Source organism: Tachyglossus aculeatus, chromosome Y4 (assembly GCF_015852505.1).
Source record: "Tachyglossus aculeatus isolate mTacAcu1 chromosome Y4, mTacAcu1.pri, whole genome shotgun sequence".
Classification (NCBI taxonomy): domain Eukaryota; kingdom Metazoa; phylum Chordata; class Mammalia; order Monotremata; family Tachyglossidae; genus Tachyglossus; species Tachyglossus aculeatus.
The window spans coordinates 7,638,268-7,659,905 of record NC_052096.1 but is presented as its reverse complement, the minus strand read 5'-3'; the positions used below and the strand labels follow the sequence as shown (position 1 = coordinate 7,659,905).

The 21,638-nt window shown below is 49.6% G+C and overlaps 6 protein-coding genes across 7 annotated transcripts; 3 read left to right on the top strand and 3 right to left on the bottom strand.

The window, feature by feature from the left end:
- Positions 1-1,667: 1,667 nt before the first annotated feature.
- LOC119947044 (procathepsin L-like) lies at positions 1,668-5,455 on the top strand. The gene is made up of 7 exons (XM_038768533.1): positions 1,668-1,793; positions 2,747-2,869; positions 3,193-3,348; positions 4,083-4,307; positions 4,455-4,623; positions 4,729-4,846; positions 5,356-5,455. The coding sequence occupies exons 1-7, from the start codon at positions 1,668-1,670 to the stop codon at positions 5,453-5,455; spliced, it is 1,017 nt and encodes a 338-aa protein (XP_038624461.1).
- A 3,379-nt stretch (positions 5,456-8,834) lies between these two features.
- Positions 8,835-9,233, bottom strand: LOC119947049 (histone H2B type 2-E-like). Its single transcript, XM_038768540.1, has one exon. The coding sequence runs from the start codon at positions 9,231-9,233 to the stop codon at positions 8,853-8,855; it is 381 nt and encodes a 126-aa protein (XP_038624468.1). The 3' UTR covers positions 8,835-8,852.
- A 319-nt stretch (positions 9,234-9,552) lies between these two features.
- Positions 9,553-9,962, top strand: LOC119947048 (histone H2A type 1). 2 transcript variants are annotated; one of them, XM_038768539.1, is made up of 2 exons: positions 9,553-9,633; positions 9,739-9,962. In XM_038768539.1, the coding sequence occupies exons 1-2, from the start codon at positions 9,553-9,555 to the stop codon at positions 9,943-9,945; spliced, it is 288 nt and encodes a 95-aa protein (XP_038624467.1). In that variant the 3' UTR covers positions 9,946-9,962. The 2 variants fall into 2 exon arrangements, with proteins under 2 accessions (XP_038624467.1, XP_038624466.1); XM_038768538.1 differs by having other exon boundaries at positions 9,553-9,962.
- Positions 9,963-11,833: 1,871 nt separating this feature from the next.
- On the bottom strand, positions 11,834-12,499 carry LOC119947046 (histone H1.4-like). The gene has a single exon (XM_038768535.1). The coding sequence runs from the start codon at positions 12,497-12,499 to the stop codon at positions 11,834-11,836; it is 666 nt and encodes a 221-aa protein (XP_038624463.1).
- Positions 12,500-20,312: 7,813 nt separating this feature from the next.
- On the bottom strand, positions 20,313-20,693 carry LOC119946825 (histone H2B type 2-E-like). The gene has a single exon (XM_038768287.1). The coding sequence runs from the start codon at positions 20,691-20,693 to the stop codon at positions 20,313-20,315; it is 381 nt and encodes a 126-aa protein (XP_038624215.1).
- A 316-nt stretch (positions 20,694-21,009) lies between these two features.
- On the top strand, positions 21,010-21,402 carry LOC119946824 (histone H2A type 1). The gene has a single exon (XM_038768286.1). The coding sequence runs from the start codon at positions 21,010-21,012 to the stop codon at positions 21,400-21,402; it is 393 nt and encodes a 130-aa protein (XP_038624214.1).
- Positions 21,403-21,638: the final 236 nt, after the last annotated feature.

Sequence of the window (21,638 nt, the reverse complement as noted above, 5' to 3'; positions counted from 1 at the left end):
TTTTACAGATGAGGTAACTGAGGCCCAGAGAAATGAAGTGACTTGCCCAAGGCCACACAGCAGACAAGAGGCAGAGCCAGGATTAGAACCCAGAACCTTCTGATTCCCAGGCCTCTGTTCTAGCTACTACACCTTGCGCAGCCTCTCAGGTCAAAGACATGGTTTGAACTTGTCCATGAAGCCGTGTGAACGTGATTCTAAAATGGTCAATCAGCAGGTATTGTCACCTGTCACGTGTCTACTTGTTTTTGTTTCGTTGTTTCTCTCCCCCCTTCTAGACTGTGAGCCCGTGGCTGCGTAGGGATTGTCTCTATATGTTGCCGATTCGTACTTCCCAAGCACTTAGTACAGTGCTTTGCACACAGTAAGCACTCAATAAATACAATCGAATGAATGAATGAATCCAAGGTTGGGCTAGGATTCAAAATAATCCGTGAATGCCACTGATAGATTTAGGCCAGAGACAATGCAATTGGCCCCATCAAAGAGGATTGAGGGTTAGGGGAGGGATGGGAGAAGCTTGTGTCCCTCAGAATAAAACTGGTATTTCTTCACTCCCTCAGCCCCCCACCCAGGCTCTCTCCCGGAAATTACACCCGATGGGAGAGAGGGGTACCAGTGACGGCTGTGAGGACAGGCCTGCGTGAGGGTTGCCTCCCTCGACGTAGCAGGAGCTGGTGGCTTGTGTGGCAGAGCCAGGCAGGGCCTGGCATGGACACTGAGGAGGCATTCACACCCTCCAGCTCAGGGGGGTTAATTGGTTTAGGCTCAGAGCTGAGATGTGATCAGGGGAAGAGGGGAAGGGGCGAGGCTGGGCCCAGAGCAGGAGCATAAAAGGAGGGAGGAAGGCCAGAGAAAACCAAACTCTCAGGGAGCTCACAACACTCTTTCAGAACAGCAACACTATTCAAGTAAGTCCTGGGCCGGGCTGAGGGCATCCCACCCAGAGGAAGGGGCACGACTAAGGAGACAGGCAGGGTGGGTAGGGGGTAGGGAAGACGATGAGAAAAGGCCGGGAATATATCCACTTGGAGTCCCTCTGTCCCTGTGGGAGTCGCTAGATGGTTTCCTCTCCGTGACCCTATAGGAGACAAGCCATGAATCTGCTCTTGTGTGTGGTGTCCCTGTGCTGGGGTTAAATAATAATAATGATAATTATGGTATTTGTTAAGTGCTTTCTGAGGAAACATTCACACCCACCAGCTCAGGGTGTGAATGTGTTGGGGTTTAGCACATTTTAACCAGTTTAGTGGTTTAAACTCAGCGCTAGATGTGTGAAAAGAGGAGGAGGGGAAACAGGGAGGCTGGGCCCAGAGCAGGAGCATAAAAGGAGGGGGGAAGGTCAGACTGAACCAAACTCTCAGGGACCTCGCAACACTCTTTCAGAATGGTCACTCTCTTTGAGTGAATTCTGGGCCGGGCTGAGGACATCTAACCCAAAGGAAGGGGCAAGACGAGGGAGACGGGCAGGGTGGGTAAGGGGTAGGGAAGACGACGAGAAAGAACAGAAGCGTTAGGGGGATCCTCTGCCTGGGGAGGGGCATGACTGAGTCAGAGGACACCAGAGGGTGAGTACCAGCAGGGAAAAAGTCCACCTGGTGTCCCTCTGGTCCTGTGGGAAGAGCCACTAAATAATTTCCTCTCTGTGACCCAATAGGGGACAAGCCATGAATCTGCTCATGTGTCTGGTGTCCCTGTGCTGGGGTTTAGCAGTCAGCGTTTCACTGGGGGACTTTGAACTGGACAGACACTGGAAGCTATGGAAGAACTGGCACCAGAAGAGCTACCATGAGGTGAGGGATGCACAGAATCAGGCACATGGAAGGTTCTATTCTGGGTTGGGATTTCTCTCTCTCTCTTCAGTGTATCTGCCCATCTCCCACACCGAAGCTGGAGCCTGGGGACTGAAATCATGAGAGAATGTTCATCATGTATTCTTGTTACGGGCAGGGAACGGGCCTGCTAATTCTGTTGTATTGTAGTTTCCCAAGTGCTCACATAGTAAGCGCTCAGCCAATACCATTGATTAATTGATTGATTCATCCCGGGAATGAACATTGTGCTTGGCATAGAGTAAGCACTTGAAAAATACTGTAACAAAGAGCTGTGTTCAGGCTGCATCAGACAGAGTTAGATTTTATCAACTAGGTCATCGTTTTCAAGAGGCCTTCCCTGGCTTAGCCCATTTTTCCTCTTCTCCCACTCCCTTCTTTATCACCCTTGCACTTAGATTTCCACCCCTATTCACCCCATCCTCACAGCACTTATATATCTGTAATTTATTTATATTTATGACAGTTTCTCCTTCTAGTCTGTAAGCTCTTTGTGTCTACTAACTCCTTTACATTAACAATAATAATAATGGTATTTGCTAAGTGCTTACTATATACAAAGCACTGTTCTAAGCACTGGGGTAGATACAAAGTAGCCAGGGTGTCCCACTTAGGGCTCACAGACTTCATCCCCATTTTACAGATGAGGGAACTGAGACCCAGAGAAGTTAAGTGATCTGCCCAAAGTCACACAACTGACCAGTGGCAGAACGGGACTAGAACCCACAACCAAGCCTGGGCTCTTTCCACTAATCCACACTATGTTGTACTCTCCCAAGCGCTTAGCACAGTGCTCTGCATGCAGAAAGTGATCAGTAAATACAGTTGATCACTGAGGTCCCCAAACACTGGGAAAACAACAATTGTCTAGGTTCAGAGACAATCCAAACTCTGATTTCTGGCTTTCCCTCGAGGCGGAGGAGGCTTGGAGAAGAACTGTGTGGGAGGAGAACTTGAAGGCGATCGAACTGCACAACCTGGAGCAGAGCCTGGGGCTCCATACCTACCGGCTGGGAATGAACCAGTTTGGAGACCTGGTGAGTTTGGGTGAGGGTCAGGGGGCTCGTTCCGAGGGAAGCAATGTGGCCCAGGGGATAGGGCCTGGGCCTGGAGTCAGAAGGCCCTGGGTTCTAATCCCAGCTCACTACTTGTCTGCGGTGTGACCTTGGGCAAGTCACTTTACTTCTCTGGGCCTCAGTTCCTTCATCTGTGAAATGGGAATTAAGACTGTGGGCCCAAGGTCACGCAGCAGACAAGTGGCAGAGCCGGGATTAGAAACCAGGATCTTCTGGCTCCCAGCCCCTTGCTGCTCAGATCAACCCCACCGGCGCTCAGTCTGCTCTATCAATGCTTATTTCAGACCAACAAAGAGTTTCAAGAAATTCTGACTGGTGAAAGACACTTCTCCAAGGGAAACAGGATCAACGGTTCGGCGTTCCTGGAAGCCAACTTTGTCCAGGTCCCCACATCTGTGGATTGGCGGGATCACGGATACGTGACTCCTGTGAAGAACCAGGTATAAGCGCTTTCTCTTGGACCCAGTGGCCTGATGAACAGAATTCTCCTTGTGGGCCACCCAAGGGGGAAGACAGGATCTGAGCGCTGGTATATCGATCATAGCCGCTCCCCAAATTCATTCATTTGGTCATATTTATTGAGTGCTTACTGTGTGCAAAGCCCTGTACTAAGCACCTAGTAGGGTATGAAATAACAATAAATAGGCACAATCCCTGGCCACAGCGAGCTGACAGTCTAGAGAGGGAGATAGACATTAATATAAATAAATAAATAACAGAGATGGACATAAGTGCTGTGGGACTGGGGTGAGGGATGAAAAAAGGGAGCAGGTCAGAGCAACGCAGAAGGAAGTGGGAGAAGAGGAAAGGAGGGCTTCATCAGGGAATGGCTGATAAAAGAGCATCAGCAGCTGTGGCCACGGGGTGCTCGCTTCCCACAAATGTCCAGTGACCTTGGGCAAGTCACTTCACTTCTCTGGACCTCAGTTATCTCATCTGTAAAATGGGGATTGAGACTGTGAGCCCTATGTGTGACAGGGACTGTGTCCATCCGATTTGCTTGTATCCACCCCAGCACTTAGTACAGTGTCTGGCACATACACAGTAAGCACTTAACAAGTACCATAATTATTAGTATTATTATTATTGCTCTGGGCAAACGCAATCTTGGGACTGACCACGGTAGCCCCATTTCCCAGCATCCTCTCAGATGGTCTGCCTCTCTCTCCCTCAGGGTCACTGTGGTTCCTGTTGGGCCTTTAGCACCACCGGTGCCCTAGAGGGTCAACTTTTCCGGAAATTGGGCCGGCTGATCTCACTGAGCGAACAGAACCTGGTGGACTGCTCTTGGCAGCAAGGGAACCATGGCTGCCATGGAGGGTTTGTGGATTTTGCCTTCCAATACATCTTGGAAAACCAGGGCATTGATTCGGAGGACTGCTACCCCTACACAGCCAAGGTTAGTGGAAATTCTTCCCCGGTCCCTCTGGTTTGGTTTCATCTACGGTCCCCTGAGCATCTGGACTGGAGCTGGACTGTCCCAGTGGGAATTCTGGGACCTGCTTGGTGGACTGTGGGACCAGCTGGACTTTTCTGTCTCCTGTAGGACACCGCCCAGTGCTCCTTCAAGCCCGAGTGTGCCACGGCTCGTGTGACTGGCTTTGTGGACATCCCTCCCCAAAGCGAGGAGGCCCTCATGAAGGCCGTGGCCACCATAGGGCCGGTCTCCGTGGGCATCGATGCCAGCTCCACCTCCTTCCGTTTCTATCAATCAGGTAAGCCCCTCTTTTGCCTCTGTGAGTTTGGCTTTGATCTTGTTCCTTCTTGGATGGTCGAATGGCCTTCTGGTCTCCTTCTTGACTGCAGCTTGCCTTTTCTAGGAATTTTTTACGACCCCGAGTGCAGCAGTGAGAGCCTGGACCACGCGGTCCTGGTGGTGGGTTATGGCTACGAGGGAGAGGACGAGGCTGCAAAGAAGTATTGGATTGTGAAGAACAGGTACAGTGGGTGTGATGGGTGGGCTTGGAGGCCCTTCAGATTGGAGGAAAAGGGAGGCAGGGTTTGGCAGATCTCCCCAAATTTAACAGTGCGTGCAAGGCATTCTGGGATTTTCAAACTCTTCTTCCGCTAGCCCGCAAACCCATTTTTCCAAGTGATCTGTACAGATTAGAGCTGAAACCTTGGAGTGTGGTCAGGGTTAGAATACCCACAGGGCATTTGGACACCTGTGGAATAGGCTGCTGTTTTTAAAGTTTTCCAGAGGGAACCCGGACAGTGATATCACTGCCCCATTCCGTCCCTGACCACTAGTTATTGCACAAAGGACCCTTCCAATCCCAAGTAGCCCCATCCTTCATTCCATTTACCGTTGGTCTGACAAGCCTACAATGGCTCAACCTGCAAGGTGGAAGTGGTCCAGACCTGGTTTGGGGCCTACTGAAGGAAGTTCTTGGCCCAGACCCTGTCCAGACCCCACCCCCTCATTCAGCTGCTTTGTTTCTTTCCAGTTGGGGCGAGCACTGGGGAGACCATGGCTATGTTTACATGTCTAAGGACCGGGGCAACCACTGTGGCATCGCTAATGTTGCCAGCTACCCGCTGCTGTGACCACAACACTCCCCCACAAGAGCCCCCCAACCAAGCATCACCTACGAGGGACCCAGCTACGTAGCTAAAACATGGCCATGGTGGAACTGTTCACCACCCAGCTCTCAGTGGCTTATTCCGTGTAAGCTTGTCTCTACATCATAAGCTCGTTGTTATATTGTGTTGTACTCTCCCAAGCGATGCTCTGCACAGAGTAAGCGCTCAATAAATCCAATCGATAGAGCACTGACCCATCTGGATGTTCATATTTGGAATTTGTACATTTAGACATTCCCAATTTGTCAACCTGCAAATGAAGTTTCTCTTCTAAATAAACATCATATCATGGAGGCCTGGTGGAGTGAGTGGATTCCTTTCTCGTGACTCTGCATCCTTAACAGATGGCAGAACTTCTTTTGGAGGGTGATGGGAGGAGGGAGAGGGTCCATTACCTGGAGGCAGAGGTGGGGGGCAGGATTAGTGAGGATAAGGAGAGGCAATCACAAAAAGGGTGGGGGTCTTTGCACATGTCTGCTTTGTGATCTAGGACAAGTCTCTTCTCAGGGCTTCAGTTTCCTCATCTGTAAAATGGGGATTAAGACTGTGAACCCCATGTGGGACATGGACTATGTCCAAATTTATTATCTTGTATGTTCCCCAGTACATAGTACAGCACCTGGCACAGTGCTCAATAAATATGATTGAATGAAATGAATGAATAAGGAGTGTTTAACAAATACCACTAAAAAAACGAGGGAGAAACAGTGTGGCCTTGCTGCCTCATCTGTAAAATAGGAATTAACTTCTATGCTTCCTAATTTAGACCGTTCGCTCCATGTGGAACAGGGACTGTGTCCAACCTGATCAACCTGAATCCTAGCACTTAGTACAGTGTTTGGCACATAGTAACTGCTTAATAAGTACCATTAAAAAAAACCAACAAGTACCATAATGATGAACTGTGCATCACACTGTGGGAAGAGATTGTGAGCTTGTTGTGGGCAGAGAGTGCCACTGTTTATTGTTGTATTATACATTCCCACGTGCTTAGTACAGTGCTCTGTAACCAAAAGTAATTCATACAATTGAATGAATGAATGAATGAGACAAAGAATGCTTCTGGTTTCCGGCCACTTGTCTGCTGTGTGACCTTGGGTAAGTCACTCCACTTCTCTGGGCCTTCGTCTTTCATCCGGAAAGTGAGTCCCTTTCTGGGACAGGGACTGTGTCCAACTTGATTATCTTTCTTATATCCACCCCAGGGCTTAGTATAGCTCCTGGCACAAAACAATTGCTTAACAAATACTCCAAAAAAAAAAAAGGGGGAGGGGGGAGAAACAGCTTGGCCTAGTTACCTCATCTGCAACATGGGAATTAACTTCTCTTTCATTCGAATTTAGACTGTGGACAGGAACTGGGTCCAACCTTATTAACTTGATTCAAAGCGTTTAACAGCGTTCTTGTCACATAGCGAAGTACCATTAAGAAACAACAATGAAGTAACATATTGATGAACTGTGAATCACAGCGTGGAAGGAGACAAAGACCGCTTCTAGTTTCCCGCCATTTGTCTGCTGTGTGACCTGGGCCAAGTCCCTTAACTTCTCTGTGCCTCAATTTCCTTACTTGGAAAATAGGGATTGACTGTGATCCCTACGTGGGACAGCGACTATCTCCAATCTGATTATTCTGTACCGACCCCAGCTCTTGGAACAGTGCTTAGGACACAAATACTGTTAAAAACGATTTAAAAACATTAAAAATAAGGACCTATTGATAGACTGTGAATCACTTTGTGGGCGGAGACAAAACCCAGGTCTGGTTTCCCGCCCTCTGTCGTGTTTTCATTCAGGTCCGACTATTGCCTATATAAAGACATAAATAGGGTTCGTTTTACCAATTTTGCTTTTCTTTCGAAGGTAACTGCTGCATTTAGCCATGTCTGGTCGTGGAAAAGGGGGCAAGGGTTTGGGGAAAGGCGGTGCCAAAAGGCACAGGAAGGTTTTGCGAGATAACATCCAGGGCATCACCAAGCCCGCTATCCGCCGTTTAGCTCGTCGTGGAGGAGTTAAGCGCATCTCCGGGCTGATCTACGAGGAAACTCGCGGGGTGCTTAAGGTTTTCTTGGAGAATGTGATCCGGGACGCTGTCACCTACACGGAGCACGCCAAGAGGAAGACTGTCACCGCCATGGATGTGGTCTACGCCCTCAAGCGCCAAGGCCGGACCCTCTATGGTTTTGGCGGCTAGATTGCTCTGGTTGCCCCCAGTACCAAAAGGCCCTTTTCAGGGCCACCCACAACATCACTTAAAGAGCTGCCACGTAAGGTTTCCAAAATAGGTGGTTAAAGTGTCCCGCTTCTTGGAAGCAGTAAAGAAATTTGAAGCTTAAAGACGCCTTATACTGTGCGGTAGGCTTATAGGAGACACGGAAAGTAAATGCTGCAGTTTATAACTAATGAATTAATGTTATTAAGCGCTTGCTATGTGCCAAGCACTCTTCTAAGCGCTGGAGTGAATAGAAGATAATCAGATTGTCCCATGTGGGGAACACAGTTTCAATCCCCATTTTACTGGTGAGGAGTGAAGTGACTTACCCAAGATCATAGCAGACAAGTGGCAAAAGTGGGATTAGAACCCGCGACCTCCGGCTCTCAAGCCTGTTCATGCTACTCTAAAACAACAGCACAAAGTGGCAGATACGGTAGAGTGATTTTAAACAGGCAAAAGAAGGACGATGAAATACGTGGTCCTGATCGGGGGGCAGGGGGGGACGATAGTAATGGGTGATATTTGTTCTTACAAAACAATAGACAAGGTCCCTACCCTATGTTAAATTCAAAGCCTAGCGGGGAAGTTTGGCAGTCCCTAACCCTTTTAAATACCAACTAATTTATATTCCACATAAGGAGCTAGCCGAGCATTCCTATTCAAGCCCTGGGCTACTGCTGGCCTGTGAGACAGTGGTGCGGAGCCTTTCACAGCGGAGTCCCATTTTAAAATTGATGTGTCGATTTTAAAGTTGGTGTCATGGTACCGTAAAATGAAAGATTAGGAATGCAGCATTCAAACTCGGAGAAATGACTCTGAAGGGAGCCTTAGGCTTCTGTAATGAACAGACGAGATGGGATGTGTTTACTTGGAAATGGTTTATTTGATATCAGCCGCGGTATCTTCGCAAAGCCGATTGCTTCAGAAGACTAGAGAATTACCAGTCACTTCCAATTCTGAGAAAGTTTACATTCCTTGTAGGAACTGGGTGTTCATCAAAGCACGAGGTAATTGTAAAATATGACCCCACCACCATTGGGAATTACTTTTTCATTGTTGAGAAAAGTGCTTAACTCTTTTGAAGGAAAGTGTGGTCGGCTCTGAAAAGAGCCTTTGGTTTCAGGATATGAGGAATCTGACGGTCACTTTACTTGGAGCTGGTGTACTTGGTGACGGCCTTGGTACCCTCGGACACGGCGTGCTTGGCCAGCTCCCCGGGCAGCAGCAGGCGCACGGCCGTCTGGATCTCCCGGGAAGTGATGGTGGAGCGCTTGTTGTAGTGCGCCAGGCGGGAAGCCTCGCCGGCGATGCGCTCGAAGATGTCGTTGACGAACGAATTCATGATGCCCATGGCCTTGGACGAGATGCCCGTGTCGGGGTGGACCTGCTTCAGCACTTTGTACACGTAGATGGAATAGCTCTCCTTGCGGCTCCGCTTGCGCTTCTTCCCATCTTTTTTCTGCGACTTGGTCACAGCCTTTTTCGAGCCCTTTTTGGGCGCCGGAGCGGATTTGGCCGGTTCAGGCATCTCAGAGGAATAATGCTAACAGTAGAGACTCAAAAAGAAATGCTCTTCAGGCAGTGGGGCCACTCTACTTTAAAGTGACAATATGCAAATGACTTCTTTAATCTGCGAAATCTCATTGGAGGATACCCGTGGGCACGCCATGCAAATGAGAGGATTGTAATCGCTGAATTCCATTGGTTAAGACATCACGGGGCTTTTCTGACCAATTAAACGGCTTCAATTTGGCTCCCGGTACAGACTATAAATAATCCTAGTACGCCGTACCATTCTCACTCGGTTGTTTGCTGAGAGGTTTGGTTTTTAGCAAATTTCTATCATCATGTCTGGACGCGGAAAGCAAGGGGGCAAAGCTCGCGCTAAGGCCAAGACCCGCTCTTCCCGGGCCGGTCTGCAGTTCCCGGTGGGCCGCGTGCACCGTCTGCTCCGCAAGGGCAACTACGCCGAGAGGGTCGGAGCCGGCGCGCCCGTCTACCTGGCCGCCGTGCTCGAGTACCTGACGGCCGAGATCCTGGAGCTGGCGGGCAACGCGGCCCGCGACAACAAGAAGACCCGCATCATCCCCCGCCACCTGCAGCTGGCCATCCGCAACGACGAGGAGCTCAACAAGCTGCTGGGCAAGGTGACCATCGCCCAGGGCGGCGTCCTGCCCAACATCCAGGCCGTGCTGCTGCCCAAGAAGACCGAGAGCCACCACAAGGCCAAGGGCAAGTAAAGCCGAAACGAAGTATTCCGATTCCCGTAGCTACAGTCTCTAAAAACAAAGGCTCTTTTCAGAGCCACCCAAACTCTCGAAAAGAGGGCTGCCCACCTGTTTTTCTCATTTCATAATCACATTCAAATTAATCATCAAGGCAACTGGTCAAAGTCGACAATTTCTAAGTGGAGAATCCAATTCTATTCGAGTACTTTAATTGCATAGTGCAATTAAATCAATTTACTAAGTAAATCACTTGGCTCAAACGCTATCACCCTTCTCTAACCAACATTCATCAATCAATCGTATTTATTGAGCACTTACTATGTGCAGAGCACTGTACTAAGCGCTTGGGAAGTACAAGTTGGCAACATATAGAGACGGTCCCTACCCAACAGTGGGCTCACAGTCTAGAAGTACATCCTTGAACATTCATGTACATCCTTTTGAAGTATTGCTTCTGCGTTCCTATTATACACCTGGTTTTTTTTCTCCAGACGGTATCAAAGCAGGAATCGCTTTTACTAATCTTAACCAAGAGCTTACTATTCTGCAGAAAGCAAGCTCAGAAAACGTCCTTATTCTCACCGGATGACATTTCCGCTGTTAGTAATTTTCCTCTTCATAAATTGCTCCCGAATTTCTAAGCTCGTTGCCCTAAAAATTATGCCTGTTGTTTACCGGAGCTGCAAGAAGCAAAATTCAGGGCAATTCATTACTTTGAGGGAGTGGGAAGGGAATGGGCGGGAAAATTAACGTTGGATTGAAGAAAGGAGGGGGGCAGAGGAAGGGGACGTTGAAACATTACTCCTTATCCAATCGAACTAAAGAATGCACAAAGAACGCCGTTTTGAGTACCCAATCTAGAAAAAGAGCGGAAATTTCAAATCTTTTCGCATCCAATCATGGGAGATCTTTAGCTATATATATAACAAAGGCACCAGCAGTTAGACTTATATTGTGATCTGTGTACTTTGAGAGAGGTCTTTAGGCTTTGTGAGATGGCTCGTACAAAGCAAACCGCTCGCAAATCCACCGGCGGCAAGGCGCCCCGCAAGCAGCTGGCTACCAAGGCCGCCCGCAAAAGCGCCCCGGCCACGGGAGGTGTAAAGAAGCCCCACCGCTACCGGCCCGGCACCGTGGCGCTGCGGGAGATCCGCCGTTACCAGAAGTCCACCGAGCTGCTGATCCGCAAACTGCCCTTCCAGCGGCTGGTGCGGGAGATTGCCCAGGACTTCAAGACGGACCTGCGGTTCCAGAGCTCGGCCGTCATGGCCCTGCAAGAGGCGAGCGAGGCCTACCTGGTGGGGCTGTTTGAGGACACCAACCTGTGCGCCATCCACGCCAAGAGGGTCACCATCATGCCCAAGGACATCCAGCTGGCTCGCCGCATCCGCGGGGAGCGGGCTTAAATCCAACTATTCCCACCACCCAAAGGCTCTTTTAAGAGCCACCTCCATTTTCTGTAGAGTGCTGTATTCACACTAGTAAATTTTGCCTGAGCTGCGGAGTTGATAGATGTAAGCCTTAGTAAAGGTGAGTAGAGCAGGGGCCTGGGAAGGTGATGGGTTTCTAATCTTTTGCCACTTGCCTGCTGTGTGATAAGTGCCAGTCCTGTGGCCAAGTCACGTTTACTTGAGACAAGATTCTGTCCAACCCGATTTTCCTTTGAAGGGACCGTTCTGGTACTGTGTGCATTCCAAATTCTGGAGAAGGTGGCTGCAAAATCACCTGCAGTTAGCGCTCGCGCTCAATAACATTTATAATTATAGGAAACTGCCTTTTCTCCCTCCCTCCCACCAAGGAACAAGGTACTAACGAATTGTACTCAGCTCTTTGTCTGAGATCTATGGGTGGCTCTGAAAAGAGCCGTTGGGATGGAGGACAGAGTTATCGCAGGACCTTCCTACTTCTTCTTGGCCGCCGTGGTCTTCTTGGGCTTTGCAGACTTCGGTTTAGCCGCTTTGGGCTTGACAGCCTTAGGCTTGGCCGGACTCTTGGTTGCTTTCTTAGCCTCTTTGACCCTTTTGGGGCTCTTGGCAGCTTTTTTGGCCGCCGCCGCCGCCGCCGCTACCGGCTTCTTGGCTTTCTTCGGAGTCCTTTTCACGCTCTTTTTGGCCGCGGAGGCCGCAGGCTTTTTGGGCTTCTTGGCGGCCCCAGCCGCTTTCTTGGGCTTGGCGGCTGCCGCGGGCTTCTTGGCTTTCGGCCTGGCCTTGCCTTCGGAGCCGGACGCCTTCTTGTTGATCTTGAAGGAGCCCGAGGCGCCGGTGCCTTTGGTCTGCACCAGGGTGCCTTTGGCGACCAGGCTCTTGAGCCCCAGCTTGATGCGGCTGTTGTTCTTCTCCACGTCGTAGCCGGCGGCGGCCAGAGCTTTTTTCAGGGCGGCCAGGGACACCCCATTGCGCTCCTTGGACGCCGACACGGCCTGGGTGATCAGCTCGGACACCGAGGGCCCCGCAGCCTTGCGCCGCGCTCCGCCCGCAGGCTTCTTCGCCTTCTTCTTGGTTGGAGTCTTCTCCGCGGGGGCCGGGGCTGCGGGAGCGGCCGGTGGAGCAGGAGCCGTTTCGGACATAGCAACAGTGAGCTAAAAAAAAAACCCCAAAAATAAGAAAACCAGAGGAATCAAAAGAGTGAGAGACCATTGCGACTGTGGCGTGTATTTATAGGGCGGAGCTGCTCTGTGATTGGTGCGCTGTCCAGCCTGCCTCTCTGCCAACTCAGACCTCTCCGCTCGGCTCCCGAATTGTGTTTGTTACCCCCTAAAAAACGATAAATATCTAAAGTTCTCGGGAATACTTTGACTTTATTTCTATCGGTATAAGAGGAGAGATCCCTCAAGCTTCCCTCGGTTTCCTCCTCTTTCGGGAAACATCCCGCTTTCGTTCAAAAATCTGGAAAAATTCCTTCGGTTGCAGGCGAAATTCAGCCAAGATAGACAAAACTTTCCGATTTCATTGTAAATTGCTAATCAACCATTATACCTGAGGATGCCGGACCACTCGAGGTTGATTCTTTAGATTCTTGGCCTCTGTTCTGGACAGAAAGCCAGCTGCTGCTCCCGAAATTTTCGGGACAAACTCATGTCTCCGTGGGGGAAGTAACACAGCCTCTTCGGTGGCTCTACCTGAGTAGTTGAAGGTTCTGCTATTGCTCAGACTCGTTTAGTTGAGGGGAATCGGGGGTTTCTGTTGGGTTTTGTTTGGGGCTGGGGCTCTGAGCAGGTAACTAGGCAGCGTCACGGCATTTGTCGCTCGTGAATCCGATTATTTGAGCAGTCAGAGGGTCAAATAGGGATTTCGATCCCCCGAGGACTGGGAGTGGGGTGACTCCATGTCTTTCGTTCAGAATAACAAAGCAGCTGGGGACTGGGAGTGGGGTGACTCCATGTCTTTCCTTCAGAATAACAAAGCAGCTGGGGAAAAATGTTCAGAAGCAGAATGAGAACTGGGGGTTATTGGGAGGAAAGGCTTCGGCCGAGAATATAGTCCTGTGTAAAATGACAAATCAGTGTATGACCACCAAAGGCCTTCTGTGCTAGCCACCATTCCTGTCCTTGAGGAGCTTACTCTGTGCAGAGCACTGTACTAAGTGCTTGGGGGACTATAATAGAACAGGAATAGCAGGCACGTTCCCTGCCCACAGTGAGCTAACAGCCTTCATTTCTTTATATCCAACTTCAGCATGTGTGTGTATTTGTTAATAATGAAAAATTTATCATTGTCATTTTTAATATTAATAAATTGGATATTCAACAAGTGTGAGTAGTTCCTGTCCTACTCAATCAGGACAACTATATGGTGCAACTCAGAGATATAGGAGGACAGACCGAGGGGCCATGAAGGCGACCTAGGAGAAAGATGGGAAACCATGGTTGAAGGGGGGCCATATTGGGATTTTGAGGGGTGAAGACTCACCCGATTTCATCATAGTGAGCAGCATCCCCGCGCTGCTCTGTCACTCTTTCATACCTTCAGTGGTGAGAGCCTGGATCTGATATTAGTAGCAGGTGTCAGCTTCCTTGGTCAGGTTTCTGATCTGCAGAGACCCTGCATATTTCTCGGGGTCCTCGACCAGAAAGTGGTGCCCCTGGTTGCCCCTGGAAGAGTCGAAGATCACCGGCCCGTAGGAAACCTGCCATCTCCAGTCGCCTGTGGGGGCCGGACCAGCGCCTAGGGGTGGAAAGAAGCTGCAGGAGAGGGTGACAGTGCTGCCTTCAGGGGCCAAAATATCCAGGGGTTGAGCCGCGCCATAGCTTCCTGCAGACACATGGAAGGAGACAGGGACAGTCTGACTGTCCAGACTGGTGAGGGAGATCCCTGCCCTCTGCCACTCAAGAAGGGTTTGGGCTGCAGTTGGGTGCGAAGGGGCAAGAGAGGAGCATCTCAGGATGGCCGGGTCTGGGGAAGGGAGGTCCGGGGGCTGTGGGGTGAGTGGCGGGGGCTGGGCAAGTGCAGGATATCCAATCCCAGTCCTGATTGCTGTTAGGGAAATACTTGGATACACTTCCTCTGCTATCTCTCAGTTTCCAGGGCAGAAATAATAATACAAATAATAGTAGTAGTATTTATTAAGTGCTTACTATGTACCAGATACAGAACTAGGTGCTAGGCAGGATACAAGCAAATTAGCTTGGACACAGTTTCTGTTCCAGTGGGGCTCATAGGCTTAATCCCCATTTTACAGATGAGGTATCTGAGGCCCAGAAAAGTGGAGTCACCTGTCCAAGGTCATGCAGCAGACAAGTGGCCGGGTCATCTCCTTCAGCAAGCTTCCGTTAATGAGCACCTCCTACTAACCCAATCTTTGTTCTCCTTCTCCTCCTCTTTCTCTCTCCCCAACCCCCCAGCCTGCTCTTGTCATGACAGTATCATCATGCCTTACTCATGTGAACAGGGTGTTTGTCTTGTCTCTGCTGTGCTCCCTGCAGGCTGGGAATTACTGTATTTTCTAGAAGATCTCAAGCTCCTGGTTTTATGAGCCCCCTAATGCTCAGAAAAACTTTCCTGACAGAGGGGCCATGAAGGAGACCTAAGGGAAAGATTGGAAACCATGGTTGAAGGAGGGCCATATTGGGATTTTGAGGGGTGAAGACTCACCCGGTTTCATCATAGTGAGCCCCGGTTGCCCCGGGAGAAGTGGAAGATCACTGGCACATAGAAAACCTGCCATCTCCAGAGCACAGTCACCTGTGAGGGCTGGACCAGCTTCCAGGGGTGGAAGAAGCTGCCGGGGAAGGTGATGGTGTTACACTTGTAGCCTCCCCAGTGCTTAGAACAGTGCTTCACACATAGTAAGTGCTCAACAAATGCCACCATTATTATTACTGTTACCCTCGGGGGCCGAGATATCTGGGGGCTGAGCCACGCCATAGTTTTCTGCAGAGACACAGAGGGAGACAGAGACTGTTTGGCTGCCCAAGCTGGCGGGGGAGATCCCCGGACTTTGCCACTCAAGAAGGGCTTGGGCCAGGGATACCTTCCTACCTGAATCCTGTCCTTCCCTTGACTTTCCCTTCACTGTAGATGATCCCACCAGCCTTCCCATCTAACAAGCCCATAAGCTTGGCATTATGCTTGACTCCTCTCTTTCATTCGACCCACATATTTAATCCACCATGAAATCCTGTAGGTTCAATCTTCGCAATATCATTAGAATCTGCCCTCTCCTCTCCATCCAAACTGCTACCAAGTTATCACAATCACTCGTCCTATCCCTCCCGGATTTTTGTACCAGTCTGCTTGCTGACGTCCCTGCCTCCTGCCTCTCCCCACTCCAATCCATGCTTCACTCGGCTGCCCGGATCATTTTTCTACAAAAATGTTCAGTCCATGTGTGGCCCCTCCCCAAGAAACTCCAGTGGTTGTCCATCCACCTCCACATCCACAACATCCATCTTCACATCACAAACAGAAACTCCTTACTATTGGTCTTAAAGCACTCAATCACCTTCCCCCTCCTACCTCACCTCTCTATTCTCCTACTACAGTCCAGCCCAAACCCTTCTCTCCTCTAATGCCATCCTATTCACTTTACCTCAATCTCAACTATCTCACCACTGACCTCTAGCCCACATCCTGCCTCTGGTCTGAAACACCCTCCCTCTTCATATCTGTCAGACCACTGCTCTCCCCACCTCCAAAGCCTTATTGAAGTCATATCTCTTCCAAGAAGCCTTTTCAGACTCTCTCCTTTCTTCTTCTCCCACTCCCATCATCATCATCTTTGCACTTCTACAGTCACACACAGACACAAAGGTTCACATGAAGACACTCAACAAGCTATCAATGGTATTCATTGAGTGCTTACTTTTTGCAGAGCACTGTGCTAAGCACTCAGGAGAGTACAATATAACAGAGTTAGTAGACACATTCCCTGGCCACGGTGATCTTACACACCAACACAGATACATGCACATACATGTTCCCATGGTGTAGTGGATAGTACACGGTCCTGGGAGTCAGGTCATGGATTCTAATCCCAGCTCCACCACTAGTCTGCTGTGTGGCCTTGGGCAAATCACTTTGCTTCTCTGGGCCTCAGTTACCTCATCTGTTAAATGGGAATTGAGACTGTGAGCCCCATGTTGGACAGGGACTATGTCCAACCCGATTTCCTTGTATCCACCAAACAGTATGCTGCCTGGTACATAGTAAGTGCTTAACAGTGAGCTCCTTGCTTTTAGATGCTTACAAACCATGATACCCCAGGCCAGATGAGACAAGTGCTTGCTTCAGAGTAGAAGAGGGCCAGAAAGGCAGGAACTGGCCCTTCCCCCCAATTATTGCACCCCCTGGGTGTCAGGACCTGGCTGGATCAGGTAGGTATAAGGGTGAAATCCAGACGCGGCAGGAAGAGGTGAAAGTTAACATGCCCCTGGCCTCAGAAAGGGGTGGGTTATATTGGTGGGGAAAGGTGGTGAGAAATCAGTCATTTCCTTTTTCCTCTTTCCACTTCTGCAGTGAGCTTCCATGCCCTTCCTTATATAGTCTCCCTAATTCTCGAATTCACCCCACATGCCAAATAATAATAATAATAATGATAATGGCATTTGTTAAGTGCTTACTATGTGCAAAGCACTGTTCTAAGCACTGGGGAGGTTACAAGGTGATCAGGTTGTCCCATGGGGGGCTCAGTTTTAATCCCCATTTTACAGATGAGGTCACTGAGGCACAGAGAAGTTAAGTGACTTGCCCAAAGTCACACAGCTGACAGTTGGCAGAGGCAGGATTTGAACCCATGACCTCTGACGCCAAAGCCCGTGCTCTTTCCACTGAGCCACACGCCCTCATTCCTGGATATGACCATCCCCATTCCTCCTCCTTCTTCTCCACCTGACTCCAACATCTCTGTGCCAACTTGCCCCATACCAGCCTGATTAACTTGTAGTCATTCATTCAATCATATTTATTGAGCACTTACTGTGTGCTTGGGAAAGTACAGTATAGCAATAAAGAGAGACAATCCCTTCCTACAAGGAGCTCACAATCTAGAGGGAGTTTACAGTCTAGTATCTACCCCAGAGATTAGTACAGCACCTGATACACACTTAACAAATACCACTAAAAGTATATGTAAAGAAATGGTGTGGCTTAGTGGAAAGAGCACGGGCTTGGGATTCAGAGGTCGGGGGTTCTAAATCTGGCTCCGCCACTCATCAGCTGTATGAATTTGGGCAAATCCCTTAACCTCTCTGTGCCTCAATTCCCTCATCTGTAAAATGGGGATTAAGATGCGAACCCCACGTGGGACAACTTGATTACCTTGTATTCATTCATTCAAATGTATTTATTGAGTGCTTAATGTGTGCAGAGCACTGTACTTAGTGCTTGGGAAGTACAAATCGGCAACATATAGAGAAGGTCCCTACCCAACAACGGGCTCACCGTCTAGAAGGGGGAGACAGACAACAAAACAAAACAAGTAGACAGGTGTCAATACCATCAAAATAAATGGAATTATAGTTATATGACATCAGTAATAAAATAAATAGAGTTTTACATATGTACAAATATACACAAGTGCTGTGGGGAGGGGAAGGGGGTAGGGCAGAGGGAGGGAGTGGGGGTGATAGAAAGGGAAGGAAGAGCAGAGAAAAGGGGGAGCTCAGTCTGGAAAGGCCTGCTGGAGAAGGTGAGCTCTCATTCATTCATTCATTCATTCATTCATTCATTCATTCAATCAATCGTATTTATTGAGTGCTTACTGTTTGCAGAGCACTGTACTAAGCACTTGGGAAGTACAAGTCGGTAACATATAGAGATGGTCCCTACCTAACAACGGGCTCACAGTCTAGAAGGGGGAGACAGACAACAAAACAAAACATTGTCTACATGTCAAAAACGTCAGAACAAATAGAATTAAAGCTATATGCACATCATTAACAAAATAAATAGTAAATATGTACAAGTAATAGAGTCTAAGTGTCTAAGCGTCTCCTCAGTGAGACTAGTTTGTCTGTTTACTTGTTTTGATGTCTTTTCCCCCCTTCTAGACTGTAAGCCCGGTGTGGGCAGGGATTGTCTCTCTTTATTGCTGAATTGTACTTTCCAAGAGCTTAGTTCAGTGCTCTGCACACAGTAAGCGCTCAAGCAGCGTGGCTCAGTGGAAAGAGCACGGGCTTTGGAGTCGGAGGTCATGAGTTCAAACCCCGGCTCTGCCAATTGTCAGCTGTGTGACTTTGGGCCAGTCACTTAACTTCTCTGTGCCTCAGTTCCCTCATCTGTAAAATGGGGATTAAGACTGTGAGCCCCCTCGTGGGACAACCTGATCACCTTGTAACCTCCCCAGCGCTTAGAACAGTGCTTTCCACTGTGCACAGTGCTTTTAGACTGTGAGCCCACTGTTGGGTAGGGACTGTCTCTATATGTTGCCGACTTGTACTTCCCAGGCATTTAGTACAGTGCTCTGCACACGGTAAGCGCTCAATAAATACGATTGATTGATTGATTGATTTGCACATAGTAAGCACTTAATAAATGCCACCATTATTATTATTATTATTAATAATAATAAATACAATTGAGTGAATGAATGCTTCCTCTCTACCCGTCCTCCCTGTCCCTTCCCCCCTCCCGCTTGGCCCTAGATATTGCAATTCCCCCACCTTGTTTACTATGGTTGGCGGCGGGGAGGCAGTCTTAAATTAGCGTGCCTGTACTCCAAGTGAGATTCCGCGCCTGTCGCGTTTCATATGGCTACCGTAAGCTTTCATTACCATTAGCTGTCTCGCTTCCACAATGTAATAATGATGGCATTTATTAAGGGCTTGCTATGTGCAAAGCACTGTTCTAAACGCTGGGGGGATACAAGGTAATCAGGTTGTCCCACATAATAATAATAATGGCATTTGTTATGCGCTTACTATGTGCAAAGCACTGTTCTAAGCGCTGGGGAGGTTACAAGGTGATCAGGTGGTCCCACGGGGGGGGCTCACAGTTTTAATCCCCATTTTACAGATGAGGTAACTGAGGCCCGGAGAAGTGAAGTGACTTACCCAAAGTCACAGAGCTGAGAGTTGGCCGAGCCAGGATTTGAACCCATGACCTCTGACCCCAAAGCCCGGGCTCTTTCCACTGAGCCACGCTGCTGCTGGCCTGAGGATATCCAACAGTTAACCAGACTAGGATGAGCGGGAGAGAAATGGCTAGATCAGCTCCTTTCCCCCATTCCACACCTCCCCTTATACCGGCTTCACAGATGCCAACTCCACCCTGCCCTAGGTAGGCCCAACTCCTCCACTCTGCCCTCCTGCCTCCCCGCCTCTCTTCCTCACTTGGTCTTAATCCCCATTTTATAGATGAGGTCACCTCAAGTGGCTTGCCCAAAGTCACACAGCTGATAAATTAGAACCCATGACCTCTGACTCCCAAGCCAGGAGTCTTTCCACTGATCCACGCTGTTTCCCACGCCTTCTCCCTCTCACCCTCACCTCTGGGGTCGCCCCCCCACCCCCGGCCCAACTACACAAGTCACACTTTTAAGCCAAAGTGGGGGTTTCCCAGTGAGCATTTACAACACCAGAAAGTCCGTGGAGACCTCAAATTGCGGGAGTGCATTGCTTGGTCAGCAAGAAAGCAGTTGGATAGAGCAAAAGATAACACTAAGCGCTGAGCACTGTTCTAAGCTCTGGGGTAGATGCAGGGCAATCAGGTTGTCCCACGTGGGGCTCACTCTCAATCCCCACATGATCCCCAAAGAATTCCCTTTGTAATGCAGCTACATCCACCCCTCGGTCAATGTTCTACTTTGAGTAATTAGACGTCTTCCAATCGAGACTATAAGAGCGTTCAAAATGAGAGTTCAGATATCACAGTTCCTTCAGGAAAATTGTGGGTGGCTCTGAAAAGAGCCTTTGGTTTCAGGGAGTGTGAAGTCTCTCGGACGGTTTACTTGGAGCTGGTGTACTTGGTGACGGCCTTGGTGCCCTCGGACACGGCGTGCTTGGCCAGCTCCCCGGGCAGCAGCAGGCGTACGGCCGTCTGGATCTCCCGGGACGTGATGGTGGAGCGCTTGTTGTAGTGCGCCAGGCGGGAAGCCTCGCCGGCGATGCGCTCGAAGATGTCGTTGACGAACGAGTTCATGATGCCCATGGCCTTGGACGAGATGCCCGTGTCGGGGTGGACCTGCTTCAGCACCTTGTACACGTAGATGGAATAGCTCTCCTTGCGGCTCCGCTTGCGCTTCTTCCCATCTTTCTTCTGCGACTTGGTTACAGCCTTCTTCGAGCCCTTCTTGGGCGCAGGGGCGGACTTGGCTGGCTCAGGCATTTCCAAAAGCCGGGATCCTACTAGCTCATACACTGCTACCCAATATCGGATTCCTGGTATTTGTAGGGAATGTATGCAAATTGGGTTTTCTTTTTAAAACTTCTGATTGGACTATATCCTGTTCCTGCTCAATGCAAATAACCGGATTCTAGTTCTAAAAGTCTATTGGCTGTATTTAACAAACGGATTTTTCTGACCAATTAAAAGGCTCCCTTTGGCTCCCGGCAAAACCTATAAGACTAACGAGTGCAGCTCGCTTTTACAATTTCATTCCTTTTCTCTTGCAAGACTCCATCTCTTCTGGTTCGTTATCACTATGTCTGGTCGCGGAAAGCAGGGTGGGAAAGCCCGCGCTAAGGCCAAGTCCCGCTCTTCCCGGGCCGGTCTGCAGTTCCCGGTGGGCCGCGTGCACCGTCTGCTCCGCAAAGGCAACTACGCCGAGCGGGTCGGGGCCGGCGCTCCCGTCTACCTGGCCGCCGTGCTCGAGTACCTGACGGCCGAGATCCTGGAGCTGGCGGGCAACGCGGCCCGCGACAACAAGAAGACCCGCATCATCCCCCGCCACCTGCAGCTGGCCATCCGCAACGACGAGGAGCTCAACAAGCTGCTGGGCAAGGTGACCATCGCCCAGGGCGGCGTCCTGCCCAACATCCAGGCCGTGCTGCTGCCCAAGAAGACCGAGAGCCACCACAAGGCTAAGGGCAAATAAATCCCACACGGAATAACCGATAAAAACAATCTGAACCCAAAGGCTCTTTTCAGAGCCACCCACACTTTCAGTTAAAGAGTTGGCCACGTACGCATGAAAATGAAAACAACCTCACTTGAAAGTCGAACTATTCATTAGCCCTCCTATTGTCAGTGAGCGTCATAACACCGAAAATATTTCGTAGTTCAAGGAAACCTTTAATTGAGCCCACTGTTGAGTAGGGACTGTCTCTATGT